Source organism: Lissotriton vulgaris, chromosome 9, assembly GCF_964263255.1.
Source record: "Lissotriton vulgaris chromosome 9, aLisVul1.2, whole genome shotgun sequence".
In the NCBI taxonomy this organism is placed as follows: Eukaryota; Metazoa; Chordata; class Amphibia; order Caudata; family Salamandridae; genus Lissotriton; species Lissotriton vulgaris.
Window position 1 is genome coordinate 1,188,982,003 of NC_141697.1, and position 21,891 is coordinate 1,189,003,893.

At 44.2% G+C, this 21,891-nt stretch overlaps 1 protein-coding gene across 1 annotated transcript in view; it reads right to left on the bottom strand.

Annotated features, from left to right (window-relative positions):
* FGD5 (FYVE, RhoGEF and PH domain containing 5) overlaps positions 1-21,891 on the bottom strand; it is a 473,217-nt gene that overhangs the window by 51,524 nt on the left and 399,802 nt on the right. Inside the window, exons 17-18 of the mRNA XM_086939254.1 lie at positions 21,348-21,450; positions 15,311-15,447 (exon numbers count right to left, since the gene is read on the bottom strand). Of these exons, the coding sequence (XP_086795380.1) occupies positions 15,311-15,447; positions 21,348-21,450 (240 nt within the window). The remainder of the gene's footprint in view (positions 1-15,310; positions 15,448-21,347; positions 21,451-21,891) is intronic.

Below are 21,891 nucleotides of genomic sequence, written 5' to 3' on the forward strand. Positions count from 1 at the left end.
TGGCTCTTGTGGTCATACCCACATATTCCAGATTGCATGGGCATTTGATCATGTAGATGACGTTTTTTGAGTTGCAATTTGTGAATCTCCTTTGTTCCCATGTCGAACCATTACGAAAAATAAGTCTTGTGCTTTTTTCGGTCAGGTGGCAACTGCTGCAATTGCCGCAAGGGAAATGGCCCTGGATGCCAATCGTGGGTTGGAGGGCTATTGTAGTTGGTTTCGGCCTTGTGTGTACCAATATGTCTCTAAGATTACGTCCCCTGCGATGTGCAAACATTGGTTTCTCAAAGGTCAGTTCGCCACAAGTTAGTATGCGCCAGTGTTTGTTTACAATCTTAGATACATCATTCGACAAAGCATTAAATGTTGTCACACAGATTGGCCGTTTGTTTTCTGTAGGTTCTTTTACTTTTTCCTCGAGTAAGGCCTCTCTGTTATTGTTTTTTGCCCTTTTCATAGCCTTGTTAATGATTTTTTCAGGGTACTCTCGTTGTTTGAGTTTCTTTTTCAGATCGTTTGCTTGTTGTCTGTATTCAGAGAGATCTGTGCAGTTGCGCCTAAGGCGTAAAAACTGTCCATATGGCAGATTTTCTCGGAGATGTCTCGGGTGAAAACTGTCAAATCTCAACAGGCAATTCCGGGACGTAGGTTTGAAGTGAGTGGTGGTCTTTAATATCCCCGACTCAGCATAAATGTTCAAATCAAGGAAAACCAATGTTTTATTGGAAACTGTGCTCGTGAATTTCAGAAAGGTGTTTTGGTTATTGAGCCATTCCAGAAAGTTAGTTGCTGACTGTTGATCACCTTCCCAGATGACTAGGATGTCGTCTATGTACCTCCTCCAGCATTTTATGTTGGCCCTATATGGGTTTTGATCATGGAGGATCTTGTTAGTCTCGAGATGGTGTACATAGAGACCTGCTAGGCTCGGAGCAAAGGTGCTCCCCATGCTAGTCCCATGGCATTGTTGGTACAGCGTTGTTTTGTATTGGAAAAAATTCTTTTGTAAGGCCAAAGAGATGCATTCCATTACCAACCCACGTGGCGTTTGGTATCTCCAAGGTGTCGAGAAAAGGACTTCCTCTATGATCATCAATGTTTCATCATGGGGAAGGCTGGTATATAGGCTTTCCACATCAAGGGACATCAGAAGTTGTGTTTGTGGGTCGAAGGTTGTCTCTTGCAACAGTTGTAGGACCGCCTTTGTGTCCTTCAGGTACGTGTTTGTGGCTTGTACTAGAGGGCGTAAAAAGGCATCAGCGAACTTGGATAGTGGTTCTAATATGGAACCAATACCCGATACAATCGGTCTTCCTGGTGGTTTGATTATGTTTTTATGTATTTTTGGAATACAGTAAAAGTATGGGATGCGTGGCTTTTTTTGCTCGAGGAATTCCCCTTCCTTCTTACTCAGCCAGTCGTGTGTTACGCCTTCCTCAATCATACCTCCGATCCGTATCCTGAGGTTTTCAGTTGGATCTTCATGTAGGACCATGTAATTACGTCTGTCTGATAGGAGTCTCAGGCATTCATTGTCATAGTCCTCCGCAGTTTGTAGCACGATCGCTCCCCCTTTGTCTGCTGGTTTAATCACCAGGCTTTTGTCATCAGACAGCGTTTTTAAGGCAGTTTGTTCCTCCTTGGTCGTGTTGTGAAAAGTCCGTGTGGTGGACTTATCCAGTTGGTTCACTTCTGTCATGATGGCTTTTTCAAATGTTAATACTTCGAGGGGAATTGTTGAGTCCGGAGGTGTGAAGGTTGATTTTGGTTTTAGACCTGTATCTGTTGTTGGAGCTTGCGGTGGTTTGTCGTGGAAGAAAGCCTGTAGTTTTAACTTTCGTATGAACTCTTGTATCTCCACGTTTATTTTAAAGATATCCGGTCTCTGCGTTGGTACAAAACCCAAACCTTTGTTAAGTACCTGTCGTTCCGTTGTCGTTAGTGGCTTTGAAGTCAGATTAACCACTAGGTCCCTCTCTGGTTGCTGGTTGAGGCTTGATTGGGTAAGGAGCCCGTCATACTCCTGGTCTGTCGTGAGTTCTCTTGGCCGTTGTCTTCCCAAGTTACATTGTTGCCTTTCCGGTTCTTTCCACGGTTCCCAGGGCGGGACCCTAAAAAAGGCTGTGGACCAAAGAAACCCCCATTGAAGTCTGGATTCCATTGTGGATAACCTTGGACATTTGGTGGGTGATTAAACTGAAATGGCTGGAAAGGTGCTTGTCCCATGTATTGTGGATATTGGGGTTGGTATCCTCTCCACCCTCGTTGTCTTGGGTACTGTTGTCTTCTCTGCCTCCAACCACCTCTATTCTGACGGTTTCCTTTGCCCCCACTAGAATTTGAGCTATTGGAGCTGGTGTCTGACCCATCATTATCAGTATCATTGCTTCTATTTGGGGCTACATAGTCAGCCCTGGTGTAAGGGTACGCTCCTTCTGGGGTGAATTTATCCTTATCTTTACCCAATTTATTGAGTTTGCTTTGTTTCAGGCCAAATTCAAATTCCGTCATTTGTTGATTAAGTTCGTCTAACCTGACTTTTAAATCCTCGGTTGATATATATGTTTTCAGTTTGACTTCAATTTTATCAATTTCGATCTTAAGTTCTTGGGTAATTCTAGTTGCCGTTTTTATAATAAGGACCAGCCAGTCCCTGGTGCAGTGCCATGAAATCAATGACCACTCCTTCTTGAACTGCATATCCGTCTGGAAGATGAAAGGTTCGTTTTTTACAATCAAACCTGGGGGGCCCATTTTGTTCCTTAAATAGCCCGTCATTATCAGACCATGTAGGGCTGCTTTGATCTGGTTACGCCTTAGTTTGACCAATTCGTTCCAATCATTCATACTCGGTCCAGTTTCGGGGTTACTAAGTCCCTCAAAGGGATTTGGATCTGCCAAGATTCTGTCGATTTCATCCTCGCCAAAGGTAAGGCCATGTTCGTCCTCCATAATTAGATGACCGCTGTGGCTTACAGTTTACCTAGTTTATGTGTTTATGTGTTGTGAGAGAGAGTCCGGGGTTAAACTCCCGCAGCTGCACGCTGCCTAAATCATGTAAAAATCAAAAGAGGGAGGTAGAGCTGATCGTTGGATTCATGCTCCACGAGGATAGTTACATAAACAAAGTGAATCCAACAGGGGAGAGGGACAAGAGTGATCAAAAGTGATTGGAACACTCAGAGTGTTGAAAAATACCCCTCACACACCAAAAGGCCCCTTGGTGTCATGCTTCATCATCGGGGTCTTCGCACCCCTCTATCGGGATGCGGCGTGCTGCGACCTACGACTACGCGGGAGCACTTGCAATGTTGGCTATGTGTGGTGTTCAGTGTGTGGGGTATACACAGAGTGAGTGGGGGGTGTGTAGTGAAAAAAATTAAAAAGTACCTGGCACTAGAGTGTGAAAGAAAAATTTATTCTGGGCTCTGGCTGGTACTGTTAAAAAGAAGTGCAGGTTGAGGTCTAAGTTGTATAATGAACTAGACCTCTGGTGTGCATTGTTGTCGACATGTTTCGGAGACAAGCTCCTTCCTCAGGACGGGGGCACAACCTCCCCTCCCTACTCACGTCTATTTTTAAAAATTGTGTATTTACAAAAAAGTGAAAAATTAATTTAAGGCTAAGTGTGCCTACAGCGGTCTGCTACAAGCACAATGACCTGTAGAAAGACAAAAGAAAAATATTTACAACTAATGGTTACCCATGTAGCGGGTAGTTCAAACTGGTGCAGTCACCAGGAACCGTACCATATGCTTATTTTATAAGCTCTGAAAAAACGGACTCACAACACATACAACATATAACACACAAAGTACTAGGATGTACTGTAAGAGGTTGTCCTACTTGTGAGGCTTTCTTATGGGCTTCATGAGCATAGTCAGGACGCCGGGGTGTTGCTTCAATGGCTATCTGTGGTAGGTAATAATGTAGCTGTAATCGTTCAGTCTAACACACTTACGTTCGTGGACGATTTTCTATAGTTCGTATATTCCGTATCATACTCACAAGCACAGGACTCCTTCGTCACCGTCTTACCCCGCACGCTGCTCCGCTGTTGTGGAGTTAAGGTGCGGTTCAGAGTATTTATACCTTCCCATCCTGATTGGTGCTCGTAAGGGTGTGTCGAATGAGGGTGTTACCTACCACTGAAAGTATGTCCATGTATGGAGCATCCGCTTTCTAACCAAACAGGGCTCATGTGTCTATTATGGCCAGTGACGGCCTGAAGTTGGCGTTACATCATCCAGTGTCGACGGCGCATGTGCAGTTGGGTTAACACATGTGTACATGCCTGACGGTAGTGAGTGTTTTCGGCGCATGCGTCTTGTCCAAAAAATCACACATTGTTGTTACTCAGAACTGTTGGTTCCTTACGATGATAATTGACTCCAGGGTACATCATCATTAAGTCCGTTCAAATGGGTCCCCAATCTGAACACCCAGCGTTGTTCCTTCTGAAAGAGGCCGGTCTCAGAGGGCAGTTGTTCTATAACCGTCCACTTTAAATCATTGACACAGTGTTGTTGGGTCAAAAAGTGCGTAGCCATTTTGGTCGTGCTCTTTTTGCATCTCACATTACTTTTATGTTCACTCATGCGTGTTTTTATGGCTCTTGTGGTCATACCCACATATTCCAGATTGCATGGGCATTTGATCATGTAGATGACGTTTTTTGAGTTGCAATTTGTGAATCTCCTTTGTTCCCATGTCGAACCATTACGAAAAATAAGTCTTGTGCTTTTTTCGGTCAGGTGGCAACTGCTGCAATTGCCGCAAGGGAAATGGCCCTGGATGCCAATCGTGGGTTGGAGGGCTATTGTAGTTGGTTTCGGCCTTGTGTGTACCAATATGTCTCTAAGATTACGTCCCCTGCGATGTGCAAACATTGGTTTCTCAAAGGTCAGTTCGCCACAAGTTAGTATGCGCCAGTGTTTGTTTACAATCTTAGATACATCATTCGACAAAGCATTAAATGTTGTCACACAGATTGGCCGTTTGTTTTCTGTAGGTTCTTTTACTTTTTCCTCGAGTAAGGCCTCTCTGTTATTGTTTTTTGCCCTTTTCATAGCCTTGTTAATGATTTTTTCAGGGTACTCTCGTTGTTTGAGTTTCTTTTTCAGATCGTTTGCTTGTTGTCTGTATTCAGAGAGATCTGTGCAGTTGCGCCTAAGGCGTAAAAACTGTCCATATGGCAGATTTTCTCGGAGATGTCTCGGGTGAAAACTGTCAAATCTCAACAGGCAATTCCGGGACGTAGGTTTGAAGTGAGTGGTGGTCTTTAATATCCCCGACTCAGCATAAATGTTCAAATCAAGGAAAACCAATGTTTTATTGGAAACTGTGCTCGTGAATTTCAGAAAGGTGTTTTGGTTATTGAGCCATTCCAGAAAGTTAGTTGCTGACTGTTGATCACCTTCCCAGATGACTAGGATGTCGTCTATGTACCTCCTCCAGCATTTTATGTTGGCCCTATATGGGTTTTGATCATGGAGGATCTTGTTAGTCTCGAGATGGTGTACATAGAGACCTGCTAGGCTCGGAGCAAAGGTGCTCCCCATCCTAGTCATCTGGGAAGGTGATCAACAGTCAGCAACTAACTTTCTGGAATGGCTCAATAACCAAAACACCTTTCTGAAATTCACGAGCACAGTTTCCAATAAAACATTGGTTTTCCTTGATTTGAACATTTATGCTGAGTCGGGGATATTAAAGACCACCACTCACTTCAAACCTACGTCCCGGAATTGCCTGTTGAGATTTGACAGTTTTCACCCGAGACATCTCCGAGAAAATCTGCCATATGGACAGTTTTTACGCCTTAGGCGCAACTGCACAGATCTCTCTGAATACAGACAACAAGCAAACGATCTGAAAAAGAAACTCAAACAACGAGAGTACCCTGAAAAAATCATTAACAAGGCTATGAAAAGGGCAAAGAACAATAACAGAGAGGCCTTACTCGAGGAAAAAGTAAAAGAACCTACAGAAAACAAACGGCCAATCTGTGTGACAACATTTAATGCTTTGTCGAATGATGTATCTAAGATTGTAAACAAACACTGGCACATACTAACTTGTGGCGAACTGACCTTTGAGAAACCAATGTTTGCACATCGCAGGGGACGTAATCTTAGAGACATATTGGTACACACAAGGCCGAAACCAACTACAATAGCCCTCCAACCCACGATTGGCATCCAGGGCCATTTCCCTTGCGGCAATTGCAGCAGTTGCCACCTGACCGAAAAAAGCACAAGACTTATTTTTCGTAATGGTTCGACATGGGAACAAAGGAGATTCACAAATTGCAACTCAAAAAACGTCATCTACATGATCAAATGCCCATGCAATCTGGAATATGTGGGTATGACCACAAGAGCCATAAAAACACGCATGAGTGAACATAAAAGTAATGTGAGATGCAAAAAGAGCACGACCAAAATGGCTACGCACTTTTTGACCCAACAACACTGTGTCAATGATTTAAAGTGGACGGTTATAGAACAACTGCCCTCTGAGACCGGCCTCTTTCAGAAGGAACAACGCTGGGTGTTCAGATTGGGGACCCATTTGAACGGACTTAATGATGATGTACCCTGGAGTCAATTATCATCGTAAGGAACCAACAGTTCTGAGTAACAACAATGTGTGATTTTTTGGACAAGACGCATGCGCCGAAAACACTCACTACCGTCAGGCATGTACACATGTGTTAACCCAACTGCACATGCGCCGTCGACACTGGATGATGTAACGCCAACTTCAGGCCGTCACTGGCCATAATAGACACATGAGCCCTGTTTGGTTAGAAAGCGGATGCTCCATACATGGACATACTTTCAGTGGTAGGTAACACCCTCATTCGACACACCCTTACGAGCACCAATCAGGATGGGGAAGGTATAAATACTCTGAACCGCACCTTAACTCCACAACAGCGGAGCAGCGTGCGGGGTAAGACGGTGACGAAGGAGTCCTGTGCTTGTGGAGTATGATACGGAATATACGAACTATAGAAAATCGTCCACGAACGTAAGTGTGTTAGACTGAACGATTACAGCTACATTATTACCTACCACAGATAGCCATTGAAGCAACACCCCGGCGTCCTGACTATGCTCATGAAGCCCATAAGAAAGCCTCACAAGTAGGACAACCTCTTACAGTACATCCTAGTACTTTGTGTGTTATATGTTGTATGTGTTGTGAGTCCGTTTTTTTCAGAGCTTATAAAATAAGCATATGGTACGGTTCCTGGTGACTGCACCAGTTTGAACTACCCGCTACATGGGTAACCATTAGTTGTAAATATTTTTTCTTTTGTCTTTCTACAGGTCATTGTGCTTGTAGCAGACCGCTGTAGGCACACTTAGCCTTAAATTAATTTTTCACTTTTTTGTAAATGCACAATTTTTAAAAATAGACGTGAGTAGGGAGGGGACGTTGTGCCCCCGTCCTGAGGAAGGAGCTTGTCTCCGAAACATGTCGACAACAATGCACACCAGAGGTCTAGTTCATTATACAACTTAGACCTCAACCTGCACTTCTTTTTAACAGTACCAGCCAGAGCCCAGAATAAATTTTTCTTTCACACTCTAGTGCCAGGTACTTTTTAATTTTTTTTCACTACACACCCCCCACTCACTCTGTGTATACCCACACACTGAACACCACACATAGCCAACATTGCAAGTGCTCCCGCGTAGTCGTAGGTCGCAGCACGCCGCATCCCGATAGAGGGGTGCGAAGACCCCGATGATGAAGCATGACACCAAGGGGCCTTTTGGTGTGTGAGGGGTATTTTTCAACACTCTGAGTGTTCCAATCACTTTTGATCACTCTTGTCCCTCTCCCCTGTTGGATTCACTTTGTTTTATGTAACTATCCTCGTGGAGCATGAATCCAACGATCAGCTCTACCTCCCTCTTTTGATTTTTACATGATTTAGGCAGCGTGCAGCTGCGGGAGTTTAACCCCGGACTCTCTCTCACAACACATAAACACATAAACTAGGTAAACTGTAAGCCACAGCGGTCATCTAATTATGGAGGACGAACATGGCCTTACCTTTGGCGAGGATGAAATCGACAGAATCTTGGCAGATCCAAATCCCTTTGAGGGACTTAGTAACCCCGAAAACTGGACCGAGTATGAATGATTGGAACGAATTGGTCAAACTAAGGCGTAACCAGATCAAAGCAGCCCTACATGGTCTGATAATGACGGGCTATTTAAGGAACAAAATGGGCCCCCCAGGTTTGATTGTAAAAAAACGAACCTTTCATCTTCCAGACGGATATGCAGTTCAAGAAGGAGTGGTCATTGATTTCATGGCACTGCACCAGGGACTGGCTGGTCCTTATTATAAAAACGGCAACTAGAATTACCCAAGAACTTAAGATCGAAATTGATAAAATTGAAGTCAAACTGAAAACATATATATCAACCGAGGATTTAAAAGTCAGGTTAGACGAACTTAATCAACAAATGACGGAATTTGAATTTGGCCTGAAACAAAGCAAACTCAATAAATTGGGTAAAGATAAGGATAAATTCACCCCAGAAGGAGCGTACCCTTACACCAGGGCTGACTATGTAGCCCCAAATAGAAGCAATGATACTGATAATGATGGGTCAGACACCAGCTCCAATAGCTCAAATTCTAGTGGGGGCAAAGGAAACCGTCAGAATAGAGGTGGTTGGAGGCAGAGAAGACAACAGTACCCAAGACAACGAGGGTGGAGAGGATACCAACCCCAATATCCACAATACATGGGACAAGCACCTTTCCAGCCATTTCAGTTTAATCACCCACCAAATGTCCAAGGTTATCCACAATGGAATCCAGACTTCAATGGGGGTTTCTTTGGTCCACAGCCTTTTTTAGGGTCCCGCCCTGGGAACCGTGGAAAGAACCGGAAAGGCAACAATGTAACTTGGGAAGACAACGGCCAAGAGAACTCACGACAGACCAGGAGTATGACGGGCTCCTTACCCAATCAAGCCTCAACCAGCAACCAGAGAGGGACCTAGTGGTTAATCTGACTTCAAAGCCACTAACGACAACGGAACGACAGGTACTTAACAAAGGTTTGGGTTTTGTACCAACGCAGAGACCGGATATCTTTAAAATAAACGTGGAGATACAAGAGTTCATACGAAAGTTAAAACTACAGGCTTTCTTCCACGACAAACCACCGCAAGCTCCAACAACAGATACAGGTCTAAAACCAAAATCAACCTTCACACCTCCGGACTCAACAATTCCCCTCGAAGTATTAACATTTGAAAAAGCCATCATGACAGAAGTGAACCAACTGGATAAGTCCACCACACGGACTTTTCACAACACGACCAAGGAGGAACAAACTGCCTTAAAAACGCTGTCTGATGACAAAAGCCTGGTGATTAAACCAGCAGACAAAGGGGGAGCGATCGTGCTACAAACTGCGGAGGACTATGACAATGAATGCCTGAGACTCCTATCAGACAGACGTAATTACATGGTCCTACATGAAGATCCAACTGAAAACCTCAGGATACGGATCGGAGGTATGATTGAGGAAGGCGTAACACACGACTGGCTGAGTAAGAAGGAAGGGGAATTCCTCGAGCAAAAAAAGCCACGCATCCCATACTTTTACTGTATTCCAAAAATACATAAAAACATAATCAAACCACCAGGAAGACCGATTGTATCGGGTATTGGTTCCATATTAGAACCACTATCCAAGTTCGCTGATGCCTTTTTACGCCCTCTAGTACAAGCCACAAACACGTACCTGAAGGACACAAAGGCGGTCCTACAACTGTTGCAAGAGACAACCTTCGACCCACAAACACAACTTCTGATGTCCCTTGATGTGGAAAGCCTATATACCAGCCTTCCCCATGATGAAACATTGATGATCATAGAGGAAGTCCTTTTCTCGACACCTTGGAGATACCAAACGCCACGTGGGTTGGTAATGGAATGCATCTCTTTGGCCTTACAAAAGAATTTTTTCCAATACAAAACAACGCTGTACCAACAATGCCATGGGACTAGCATGGGGAGCACCTTTGCTCCGAGCCTAGCAGGTCTCTATGTACACCATCTCGAGACTAACAAGATCCTCCATGATCAAAACCCATATAGGGCCAACATAAAATGCTGGAGGAGGTACATAGACGACATCCTAGTCATCTGGGAAGGTGATCAACAGTCAGCAACTAACTTTCTGGAATGGCTCAATAACCAAAACACCTTTCTGAAATTCACGAGCACAGTTTCCAATAAAACATTGGTTTTCCTTGATTTGAACATTTATGCTGAGTCGGGGATATTAAAGACCACCACTCACTTCAAACCTACGTCCCGGAATTGCCTGTTGAGATTTGACAGTTTTCACCCGAGACATCTCCGAGAAAATCTGCCATATGGACAGTTTTTACGCCTTAGGCGCAACTGCACAGATCTCTCTGAATACAGACAACAAGCAAACGATCTGAAAAAGAAACTCAAACAACGAGAGTACCCTGAAAAAATCATTAACAAGGCTATGAAAAGGGCAAAAAACAATAACAGAGAGGCCTTACTCGAGGAAAAAGTAAAAGAACCTACAGAAAACAAACGGCCAATCTGTGTGACAACATTTAATGCTTTGTCGAATGATGTATCTAAGATTGTAAACAAACACTGGCGCATACTAACTTGTGGCGAACTGACCTTTGAGAAACCAATGTTTGCACATCGCAGGGGACGTAATCTTAGAGACATATTGGTACACACAAGGCCGAAACCAACTACAATAGCCCTCCAACCCACGATTGGCATCCAGGGCCATTTCCCTTGCGGCAATTGCAGCAGTTGCCACCTGACCGAAAAAAGCACAAGACTTATTTTTCGTAATGGTTCGACATGGGAACAAAGGAGATTCATAAATTGCAACTCAAAAAACGTCATCTACATGATCAAATGCCCATGCAATCTGGAATATGTGGGTATGACCACAAGAGCCATAAAAACACGCATGAGTGAACATAAAAGTAATGTGAGATGCAAAAAGAGCACGACCAAAATGGCTACGCACTTTTTGACCCAACAACACTGTGTCAATGATTTAAAGTGGACGGTTATAGAACAACTGCCCTCTGAGACCGGCCTCTTTCAGAAGGAACAACGCTGGGTGTTCAGATTGGGGACCCATTTGAATGGACTTAATGATGATGTACCCTGGAGTCAATTATCATCGTAAGGAACCAACAGTTCTGAGTAACAACAATGTGTGATTTTTTGGACAAGACGCATGCGCCGAAAACACTCACTACCGTCAGGCATGTACACATGTGTTAACCCAACTGCACATGCGCCGTCGACACTGGATGATGTAACGCCAACTTCAGGCCGTCACTGGCCATAATAGACACATGAGCCCTGTTTGGTTAGAAAGCGGATGCTCCATACATGGACATACTTTCAGTGGTAGGTAACACCCTCATTCGACACACCCTTACGAGCACCAATCAGGATGGGAAGGTATAAATACTCTGAACCGCACCTTAACTCCACAACAGCGGAGCAGCGTGCGGGGTAAGACGGTGACGAAGGAGTCCTGTGCTTGTGAGTATGATACGGAATATACGAACTATAGAAAATCGTCCACGAACGTAAGTGTGTTAGACTGAACGATTACAGCTACATTATTACCTACCACAGATAGCCATTGAAGCAACACCCCGGCGTCCTGACTATGCTCATGAAGCCCATAAGAAAGCCTCACAAGTAGGACAACCTCTTACAGTACATCCTAGTACTTTGTGTGTTATATGTTGTATGTGTTGTGAGTCCGTTTTTTCAGAGCTTATAAAATAAGCATATGGTACGGTTCCTGGTGACTGCACCAGTTTGAACTACCCGCTACATGGGTAACCATTAGTTGTAAATATTTTTCTTTTGTCTTTCTACAGGTCATTGTGCTTGTAGCAGACCGCTGTAGGCACACTTAGCCTTAAATTAATTTTTCACTTTTTTGTAAATACACAATTTTTAAAAATAGACGTGAGTAGGGAGGGGAGGTTGTGCCCCCGTCCTGAGGAAGGAGCTTGTCTCCGAAACATGTCGACAACAATGCACACCAGAGGTCTAGTTCATTATACAACTTAGACCTCAACCTGCACTTCTTTTTAACAGTACCAGCCAGAGCCCAGAATAAATTTTTCTTTCACACTCTAGTGCCAGGTACTTTTTAATTTTTTTCACTACACACCCCCCACTCACTCTGTGTATACCCCACACACTGAACACCACACATAGCCAACATTGCAAGTGCTCCCGCGTAGTCGTAGGTCGCAGCACGCCGCATCCCGATAGAGGGGTGCGAAGACCCCGATGATGAAGCATGACACCAAGGGGCCTTTTGGTGTGTGAGGGGTATTTTTCAACACTCTGAGTGTTCCAATCACTTTTGATCACTCTTGTCCCTCTCCCCTGTTGGATTCACTTTGTTTATGTAACTATCCTCGTGGAGCATGAATCCAACGATCAGCTCTACCTCCCTCTTTTGATTTTTACATGACCTCTAATTGACACCTCATGCATGACTGGTATGTTTGAAAACTAATTTCTTCTAACTATTCAGAGCAATGGACATCCTTCATAGAGGCATTCAAGATTCCCCACCAGCAATGTCTGTCTACCGCGAGGTCATCTACACAGGACAGAAAGACTGTCCACAGCGGTGACGAGGACAACTAGCTTGGCATTGGTTTATTTATTTTATTATTGTTTATTTTTTTCATTTGTATGGCGCTTGGTTACACCTTATCGGTGTGTCCCCGCGCTAGACCAGAGATCTAAGTCGAGGAGAGAGAGAGGCAGGGGCAGAAGACATCAGACCTGATTAAATTGAATATGGTTGCTAAACAGCCATGTTTTCAGTTTCTTTCTAAAATCAATTTCAGGGGGGAAACTCTGAGAACACTGGAGAGAGAATTCCATAATTTAGCCACATATGTGGGCAAAAAATGTTGCTCCCATTCTCGCTTTCCTGATCTTGGGGATAGTTGCTAGATTCGCATTAGAAGATCTGAAGTTCCGGTTTGGTACATAAGTTTGGACCAATGAGTGAAGATAACTGGGGCCTTGTTTATTTAGCATGCGACAGCATATGCATAGATCTTTGAAGCTGATTCTTTTGGACACTGGAAGCCAGTGTAGCTGGTCTAGGGCACCAGATGCTGATGATCTTTTGGGAAGCTTAAGAATCAATCTAGCTGCCGCATTTTGAACTGGTTGCAGCAATATGGGATTCCCTTTAGAAGCACCAGGTAAAGATCATTCCCATAGTCTAGTTGGGAAGTAATGCGTGCATGGACTATGGTTTTTTGAGGTTTGGTAACAATTAGGTCAAGGATTTTCCTTAGTGTCTTTAGGGTGCCAAAACATTTTCGGCAGTTTTCCTGATTTGGTCTTTCAATGAGAGTTTTGAATCGAAAACTACTCCCAGATTCTTGACCTTTTGTTTAGAAGCTGGGGGTTCCCCCAAAGACATTGACCACCAAGCTGATGTCCATATTAAGGAATCCAATCCTTACTCACTCACAGGTAGACGACCATCAACACTTGTGACACATGTGATGAAACAATTGGGAAAATCTTCTAAATCTTCTAAATCTAACTGAAGTGTGCCTAGATTCCCACACATAATGCAATGGTAAAAGGCTCCCTGTACCAAATTACTAAGCCAGCCCTTCTCCTTCGCATCAAGAGCCCCTGGGCTCCAAACAAAGGATGGCGGATGGACCTGCGTCCATCCGCCACCCCGAGGAAGAGAGACCGTCCGCATGGGCAGCGGCGGTCCCTCCATGCAAATTAGGATGTGACCACCACCCTGGCGGTCACATCCCGTATCTTTAACCTTGCGGCGGGTGCTGCTTGAAGCAGCAGCCGCCGCAAGGTTAAAAATGCATGTTTAACATTTCCATGCACAAAGCGGCAGGCACCGCGCGGTGCCTGCCGCTTTGTGCATGTAACTGGGGGGTACCATAGGTACCCCCCATGTGCACCCCCCACCCCGACACCCTGGGGGCCAGCAACGGGCCCCCAAACACCAAAGACCACATGCTTTTCCACGGCAGAAGACTCGTCGTGGAAAAGCATGTTTCCGCATGAATCCTAATATGGCTGGCGGTGTCTGATAGACACCGCCACCATATTAGAGCTTTTCCGCCGCGGGTCCGCGGTGGAAAAGCGGTGGACGGTCTTCACGTCCGCAGATGACCCCCCTGCCATCCTAATCTGGCGGGGTTCTTTGCAATCACCGCAGGGGTGAATCCGCATCATCCGGGCCGGCGGTGGCTTCCGCCGTGCCGGAGGATTCGGATTCATCGCAATCCTAATCGGCCCCTAAATCTTTGTTAGTCAAACTGAAGTAGGAAAAACTGTGAATATCCTACTGGACTTTCCAAAAACAGAGGATAGGACATTAAAATATGTGTGTGTACGTCACCAAAAACCATGGACTTCAGATAGAGGACGAAACTGAAATGACCATTTCTTGACACACTGTCATATGATGTGTTTTACGTGTTTACTTTGTCTATCTTGTCATACAACTTGTTATAGCAGTAAAGCAGCTAGTGTTATTGTGTGATACCGGGTGCACCAACAATGCACCACACCCTTCTTCACAAAGCATATCTAGGGTTGTTCTGATATAAGGAAAACACTTGAGATAGGACTGTTCTATCTTTTTATGTGTGGAGACTCTGCATACATAATCATAGGACTTGTAAAATACCTTTGTGAATAGCAAACAATAGTAAACTTACAAGAAAGTTCACATTTTGGTTTGTGCATCTGGCCCTACGATTTTTTACGAAGTAAATTCGTGTTTTGTGCACACTTTTCTAATTAATTGGGGCAAATGTTGCTGCTTTTAGGAGTGATATGGGTATAGGTGTAAGTTGTATTTTCTGTTTAAACAAATTTTCTGTGGTATCTAACATGAGATTAGTGAAAGATGCACTGGTGTAATGAAAGTCACAGAATATACCAGCAAATAGTATTTCGATCTAAATGTGCAATTTTGCATAATTTTACAAAATGTAGCAAAATTGTAATGATATTTCAGAAATTTTCCAAAACCAATCACACAGTTTTGCACACCACTAAATATGGCACCCTCTCATGTTGGTGATGCCACAGTTGTGCCACATCCTAGAATCAGAACTGATGAGACAGGAGCAGCAAGGCCCCTCTGCCAATTGTGTGCACATGCCGCCACAATATTCAGGGAGAGGTGCTTCAGTCAGCTCCGCTTACCTCCATGAGAGCCGAAGGGATTTTCTTCTGCCTTTTGAACGACGAAGGGTGAATATTGTGGAACATGGAGGAGAAGGCGGTGCCTGCAAACCTGGAGGGAGGCGTTTGTGGGAAACTCACAACCATCACTGGCATCTCTGCAAAATGAGAGCACAAGAGTGCGAGAAAGGTGAACGTCAATACATTTCCCCTAAATTCTCTTTTTATCACATCTCTCCTAAATTCTCTATGTATCACATTTCCCCTATCACATTTCCCCTAAATTCTCTTTGTATCACATCTCCCCTAAATTCTCTTTGTATCACATTTCCCCTAAATTCTCTTTGTATCACATCTCCCCTAAATTCGCTTTGTATCACATTTCCCCTAAATTCTCTTTGTATCACATTTCCCCTAAATTCTCTTTGTATCACATCTCCCCTAAATTCTCTTTGTATCACATTTCCCCTAAATTCTCTTTGCATCATATCTCCCCTAAATTCTCTTTGTATCTCATTTCCCCTAAATTCTCTTTGTATCACATTTCCCCTAAATTCCCTTTGTATCACAGTACTAGAGAGGTTATGCTATGCACTCAATGACCAATATTTTATTATCTGTAGTTTACAGTACAAATCCTAGTTTCTCATGAGGAATGGCACAATGGGCTGAATGCAAAATGCTTGCCACAGTAGCCAGTGAATAGTGCAAATTATTTGCTTCAAATGACATGTACTTTGAGAAATGGTTAAATTAGCAACATAACAACAAGCATTGGAAATGCAATAGGTCTCACACCATTAGAGTTAGTGCTTTTAGAATTGTTTATGGGTTTTTTTTGTAAATGTTTAGCATTTTTGTTTCCTGTAGCCTATGCTAAAGAATTACAAATAAAAAAAGCCATAAACATTTCTAAAAGCTCTAACTGAAATGGTCTGAGACCTATTGCACTGTGTGAGGGTGAGGGGTTGAGGGTGAGAGGGTGAGGGTGAGGGTGGGTGAGGGTGAGTGAGGGTGAGGGGTTGAGGGTGAGTGAGGGTGAGGGGTTGAGGGTGAGTGAGAGTGAGGGTGGGTGAGGGTGAGTGTGGGTGAGGGTGAGTGAGGGTGAGGGGTTGAGGGTGAGGTGTTGAGGGTGAGGGTGAGTGAGGGTGAGTGAGGGGTTGAGGGTGAGTGAGGGTGAGGGTGAGTTAGGGTGAGGGTGAGTTAGGGTGAGGCGTTCAGGGTGAGTGAGGGTGAGGTGTTGAGGGTGAGTGAGGGTGAGGGTGAGTGAGGGTTGAGGGTGAGGGGTTGAGGGTGAGTGAGGGGTTGAGGGTGAGTGAGGGTGAGTGAGGTGTTGAGGTTGAGTGAGGGTGAGGGTGAGTGAGGGTGAGTGAGGGTGAGTTAGGGTGAGGGGTTGAGGGTGAGTGAGGGTGAGGGTGAGTGAGGTGTTGAGGTTGAGTGAGGGTGAGTGAGGGTGAGGGTGAGTGAGGGTGAGTGAGGGTGAGTGAGGGTGAGGGTGAGTGAGGGTGAGGGTGAGGGGTTGAGGGTGGTGAGGGTGAGGATGAGTGAGGGTGAGGTGTTGAGGGTGAGTGAGGGTGAGGAGTTGAGGGTGAGTGAGGGTGAGTGAGGGGTTGAGTGAGGGTGAGGGTGAGTTAGGGTGAGGTGTTGAGGGTGAGTGAGTGTGAGGGTGAGGGGTTGAGGGTGAGTGAGGATGAGTGAGAGTGAGGGTGAGTGAGGGTGAGTGGTTGATGGTGAGTGAGGGTGAGTGTGGGTGAGGGTGAGTGAGGCTGAGGGTGAGGTGTTGAGGGTGGGTGAGGGTGAGTGAGTGTGAGGGGTTAAGGGTGAGTGAGGGTGAGGGTGAGTGAGGGTGAGACCTAAAAACGACTTGAAAAAACAAGATCACACAGAAAACCAGCTTCTACTTCAAGTTATTTGTTGGAGCCCTCACACCTCTCAGAAAGTAGGCACTCTGAACTTTTTTTAAATGTATTTTCTTTTCTTTAATGGTACACATTCGCAACTTAAAAGTGTAAAGGAGTTGATAAACCAAAGGAACAGTGAATTATATTTAATTTCGATAATTTTATGGAGATTTCATCGACCTCTGCAGCAACAGCATGTCTGTCTGCATGCGTTTGTGTCTGGGAGAGAAATAAAACGTGTCTTGCAAATCACCTGTGTACCAGGTATGCTGGAGTCTCCGAAATACGATTTATTATTAATGTTAATACATGACAACATACACAAGAAGCACCTTCTCTACATGCTACCACGCGAGAATGAGCATGTTAAACTCTGCAGAGCACACTTTGGCATGAAGCACCCGGCTGCGGTGCGGTGTACAGTCTGTCTGCAAATAACTCGGCGCTGGCAGGCAATTAGTGTGCATGAACAAGTGAAGTTTTCTATGGTACACATTCGCAACTCAAAAGTGTAAAGGAGTTGATAAACCAAAGGAACAGTGAATTATATTTAATTTCGATAATTTTATGGAGATTTCATCGACCTCTGCAGCAACAGCATGTCTGTCTGCATGCGTTTGTGTCTGGGAGAGAAATAAAACGTGTCTTGCAAATCACCTGTGTACCAGGTATGCTGGAGTCTCCGAAATACGATTTATTATTAATGTTAATACATGACAACATACACAAGAAGCACCTTCTCTACATGCTACCACGCGAGAATGAGCATGTTAAACTCTGCAGAGCACACTTTGGCATGAAGCACCCGGCTGTGGTGCGGTGTACAGTCTGTCTGCAAATAACTCGGCGCTGGCAGGCAATTAGTGTGCATGAACAAGTGAAGTTTTTATCGCACCGACCACGCGCGCAAACACCCACCACTAGTGAAAAAAAAGCGAAAGAGAAAGCAGGGTAACCTGACCCAGGAGGGAGGAGAAATGCGTCTCGGCCGGAGCAGGGGGCGGAGCAGGGAGAGCGGGCTTTGAAATGCACTTCACACGGCCGGCCGGTCGTGAAACTGAAAGCATGGCCGGCCACATCATTCTGCACAAGCGGCGTAAGGCAAGACGACCGAACGGACTACAAATGACATCTCAGCAAGATTGCAGCCACCAAGGAAGAAAGGAACCAAATTAGTTTGAAGAAGGCAGCATTTATATTCACAAAATAAAAGACTGAGAAGTATATCCTCCCGTTTTAAAAACCAGGACGTCTCTCCAAAAAAAGCCAAACAACGTAATGCTTGCCTCACCGCTACAACTCAAGATAAGAAACTTTCCCTGAGTGAGGTACTCATGATATAACTCGGGGATCTCCTTACTGAAGTAACTGTGAATACAAGCTTATATATATGAGAACCCAGATAACCCAGGCTACTATCTTAACCTAAGGTAACCCTGCACACACGTAAGGAAGAGAGAGTTAATACTCTCTCTTGTCTGGTCCTGAGGAAGGTGGTCTCAACCCACCGAAACGCGCGTAGACCTGGCGTGAACAAGACACGACTAACATCTGTGTCACTCAAAACCTTAGAATCAGCCTTTTTGTTGGGATTGGAATAAATGTGGAAAATGTATGAATGTGTTAGTGTGATTGTTGGTTGATGTGTGGATGGCAGGGTTGTATTGTATTGTTTTTGCTTTAAGGATTGAATTCTAATAACACTGTAAAGATTATAATTGTAACTGAATTGAATCCAAAATGATATTTATGAACTTGAAGTATATACAAAAAAACGATTCAAAAAAGTATAAAAAAAATATATTTATCTTTTGATACTCTTTTTAAAAAAAGAAAATAAACAAAATATATAAAATGAAACTCTTGTTGTTGCTTCACCTATGCTTTACAGAAGGTAAATAAACTGACTTGATGAAATTAGTTATAGAAGTATGTACTGGCCGAGGGGGGATCTTTTGTATACCTATACGGCCGGACGTGAAAGCCTTTGATGCCGCAGGGGGTGGAGCGGCACCAGCTGGGAGAGTAGGCAAGGCAGGCGGCTGGGGGCATGTGCACGCGCTTTTAAGCTCAATGCGCATGCGCATTGAGCTTAAAAGTCACGGGCACTGCAAGGAATCGCCACGATTCCTTGCAAGTTGGACAAAGAGTGGATAAGCCCCCATAGTCTCCCTTGCTCGATGCGCATGCGCATCGACAGGCGAGACCTAAAAAAACAAAGGGAGATAAGTGTGAAAAATGGAAGCAGATAAGAATACAAAGCAATCAAAAATAGAGGTTTAGTAAAGCAGAGAGGCAGGGCAGTTAAAAAGGCTGTAAGTGTGAGCCTCTGGCAGGAGTCTTTAGCCTTTTCTGTAATGCAAGCTACTTGTGTTCGATAGAAATCAGCCTGAGCTACTAATATTATCAGTGGTGTAATAGTGACCACATCAGACAAGATTGTGTTAGTGTCCACCTTATGCAAGATTGCCGGGAGTGATCAGCTCAGTACAACATGTAGAGTTGCCAGCAATAAAGTAAGCAAGCATTGGCAAAGCCAGTAGGTCTCGCCAATACTGCAATCTAAGAGCTATTGGCATTGTCAATGTTAATGCTCTTTAGCCATGTGTAATTGAGTAGAGTGGATGTATGTGGTGCTGATTGGAATTATGTGGGTTGGATTGGCATTGTTGCGGAATTGTGTGGCATGGAATTTTGTATAGTGTTGAGGGGATCTATGTGTAGTGGAATTATGTGGTAGGTGTGTACTGGAATTATGTGTCGGTCGATTGAGTGACATGGAGTGTAATTATGTGTAGTGGTATTGTGTGTCCTGGAGTGGCATGTAGCGGAATGGAATTATGTGGTGTGGTGTTGAATTTTGTGGTATTATGTGGAAATGTGTTGTGGATTAGATATATGTAGTGAGTAGGGGATTTGTGTTGTAGGGTGGTATTATGTGGTTTGATGTGGAATTATGTATTGTGGAATGGAATTGTGTGGAGTTGAATTGTGCTGCACGGAACTGACTGGCTTTCAGAGAAATTATGTTGAGTGGAATTATGTGGCATGGTGCGGAGTGTATTTAAAAGGTCAGCTATGTGGCATTGAGTGAATTTATGTGGGGTGTATTTATGTGGTATTGAGTAGAGTGTAATTATGTGGAGTTGAGTTATGCGATTTTGAGTGGTATTATATGGAGTGTAAATATGTTGTGTGGTATTGAATTGTGTGATGCTGAATGGTGTGGTGTGGAATTGTGTGGCATTGTGTGGAATTATGTAAAAGACAACCAAATGATGGACGGAATGAGAAACAAATCAAATATTCACCCCCAGTCAAGAGATCTGGGTAAAATCCATTGTTCTTTTTCTCACTATGCCAGCCATATGCAAATTAGTCTTGACCCTCTGCCTCATGGGAACAGTCCAGTCTGAACTGCCAAGCCTGATCCTCCCTGGCCCAGAAACAAGCATCCTGGGACCGGTTTCGGTGCATCACCCTTCATCAGCTAGGCTAGCTTGAATCCGGTGGCACAGTGAGGCTGGGACCCAGTTCTGGGCATACCCGGCACACTTAGGACGAGAATAAAAGACACACAAATGGTGGACTTGTTGCTCTAAGTGGGAAGGGTATGCCCAGAGATGGGTCCTGTGCTTGCTACACCACTTGATTATAGCTAGCCTGGCTGAGGAGTGGTGATACCTCGAAACAGGTCCCAAGATGCTTGTTTCTCATTGGAGAATCCTGGCCTCTGGCATAACATAGCGCACATGGGGCCCCCACTTTGGAAGCGAAAAGGAGAAAGCACAGAAGAAGGAGGGAAATATTTAAGGAGAAGATTTAAACAGACGATTTAAACAGAAGATGAACTGAAGAAGAAGTAATAGAGGATATGAATAAATATTTGAACTAAATTATAAGAACCAGCTTCTATTTCTGTTCAAAGGTTTTCATTGGAATCATTTGATTTGAACCAGGTGTAATTGTCTCAAAATAATTCAAATTAGCCACCTAGATTTATCTTCCACATTTCCTTTCATAGTGCCTAGCAAATATACACCTTCATTTCTACTGGGTTTAGAAGCACTATATATACAATTACAGTACAATGCAATATACACGTATATCATGAGAGTCCATTCTGGTACAGATTCTGTACAAAGCACCCCAATCACCTCTTTTCTTGAGCTCAGCGTAGCAGGCATCGCAAACCTTGGCTGGGCGGTCCCTCAGATACCGCAGTGGGTATTTCTTTTTTGAACAATTCCGGCACACAATCTGCATGGTGATAGAATAGTAATAAGTTCAAACAAGCTCACTTCCTGCCCATTTCGCTCCCTTCAAACTGCCCCCGTTATGTCCAGGCTCATCTTGATGCTCACTAGTTTTTTGGGTTTTTTTAGACTCCACACTCCTCTTTAATCAGGTTTATGGGTGCTCTCTCCAAGGAAAGATTGTACTCTCATATCTCACGTGTACCTACCGTGCCAGGTGCTCTTTTATTCGCTTCTTCAGCTACCTGCTGATTTAACCATGGACACCTCCATTTTCTTCTGATCGCACATGATCCCATTTTGACATCTCTAGCCTACTTCTTTTCAGTTTGTCCTTCAACCTTTTCTTCCCTTCCACCCCAATACCTAACTGATGGTCCCTTGTCCCCTTTGCAGCTCTACCAGGGTCTCCATCTCCCCTTTAACTCTGATCCCTTATTCTGCT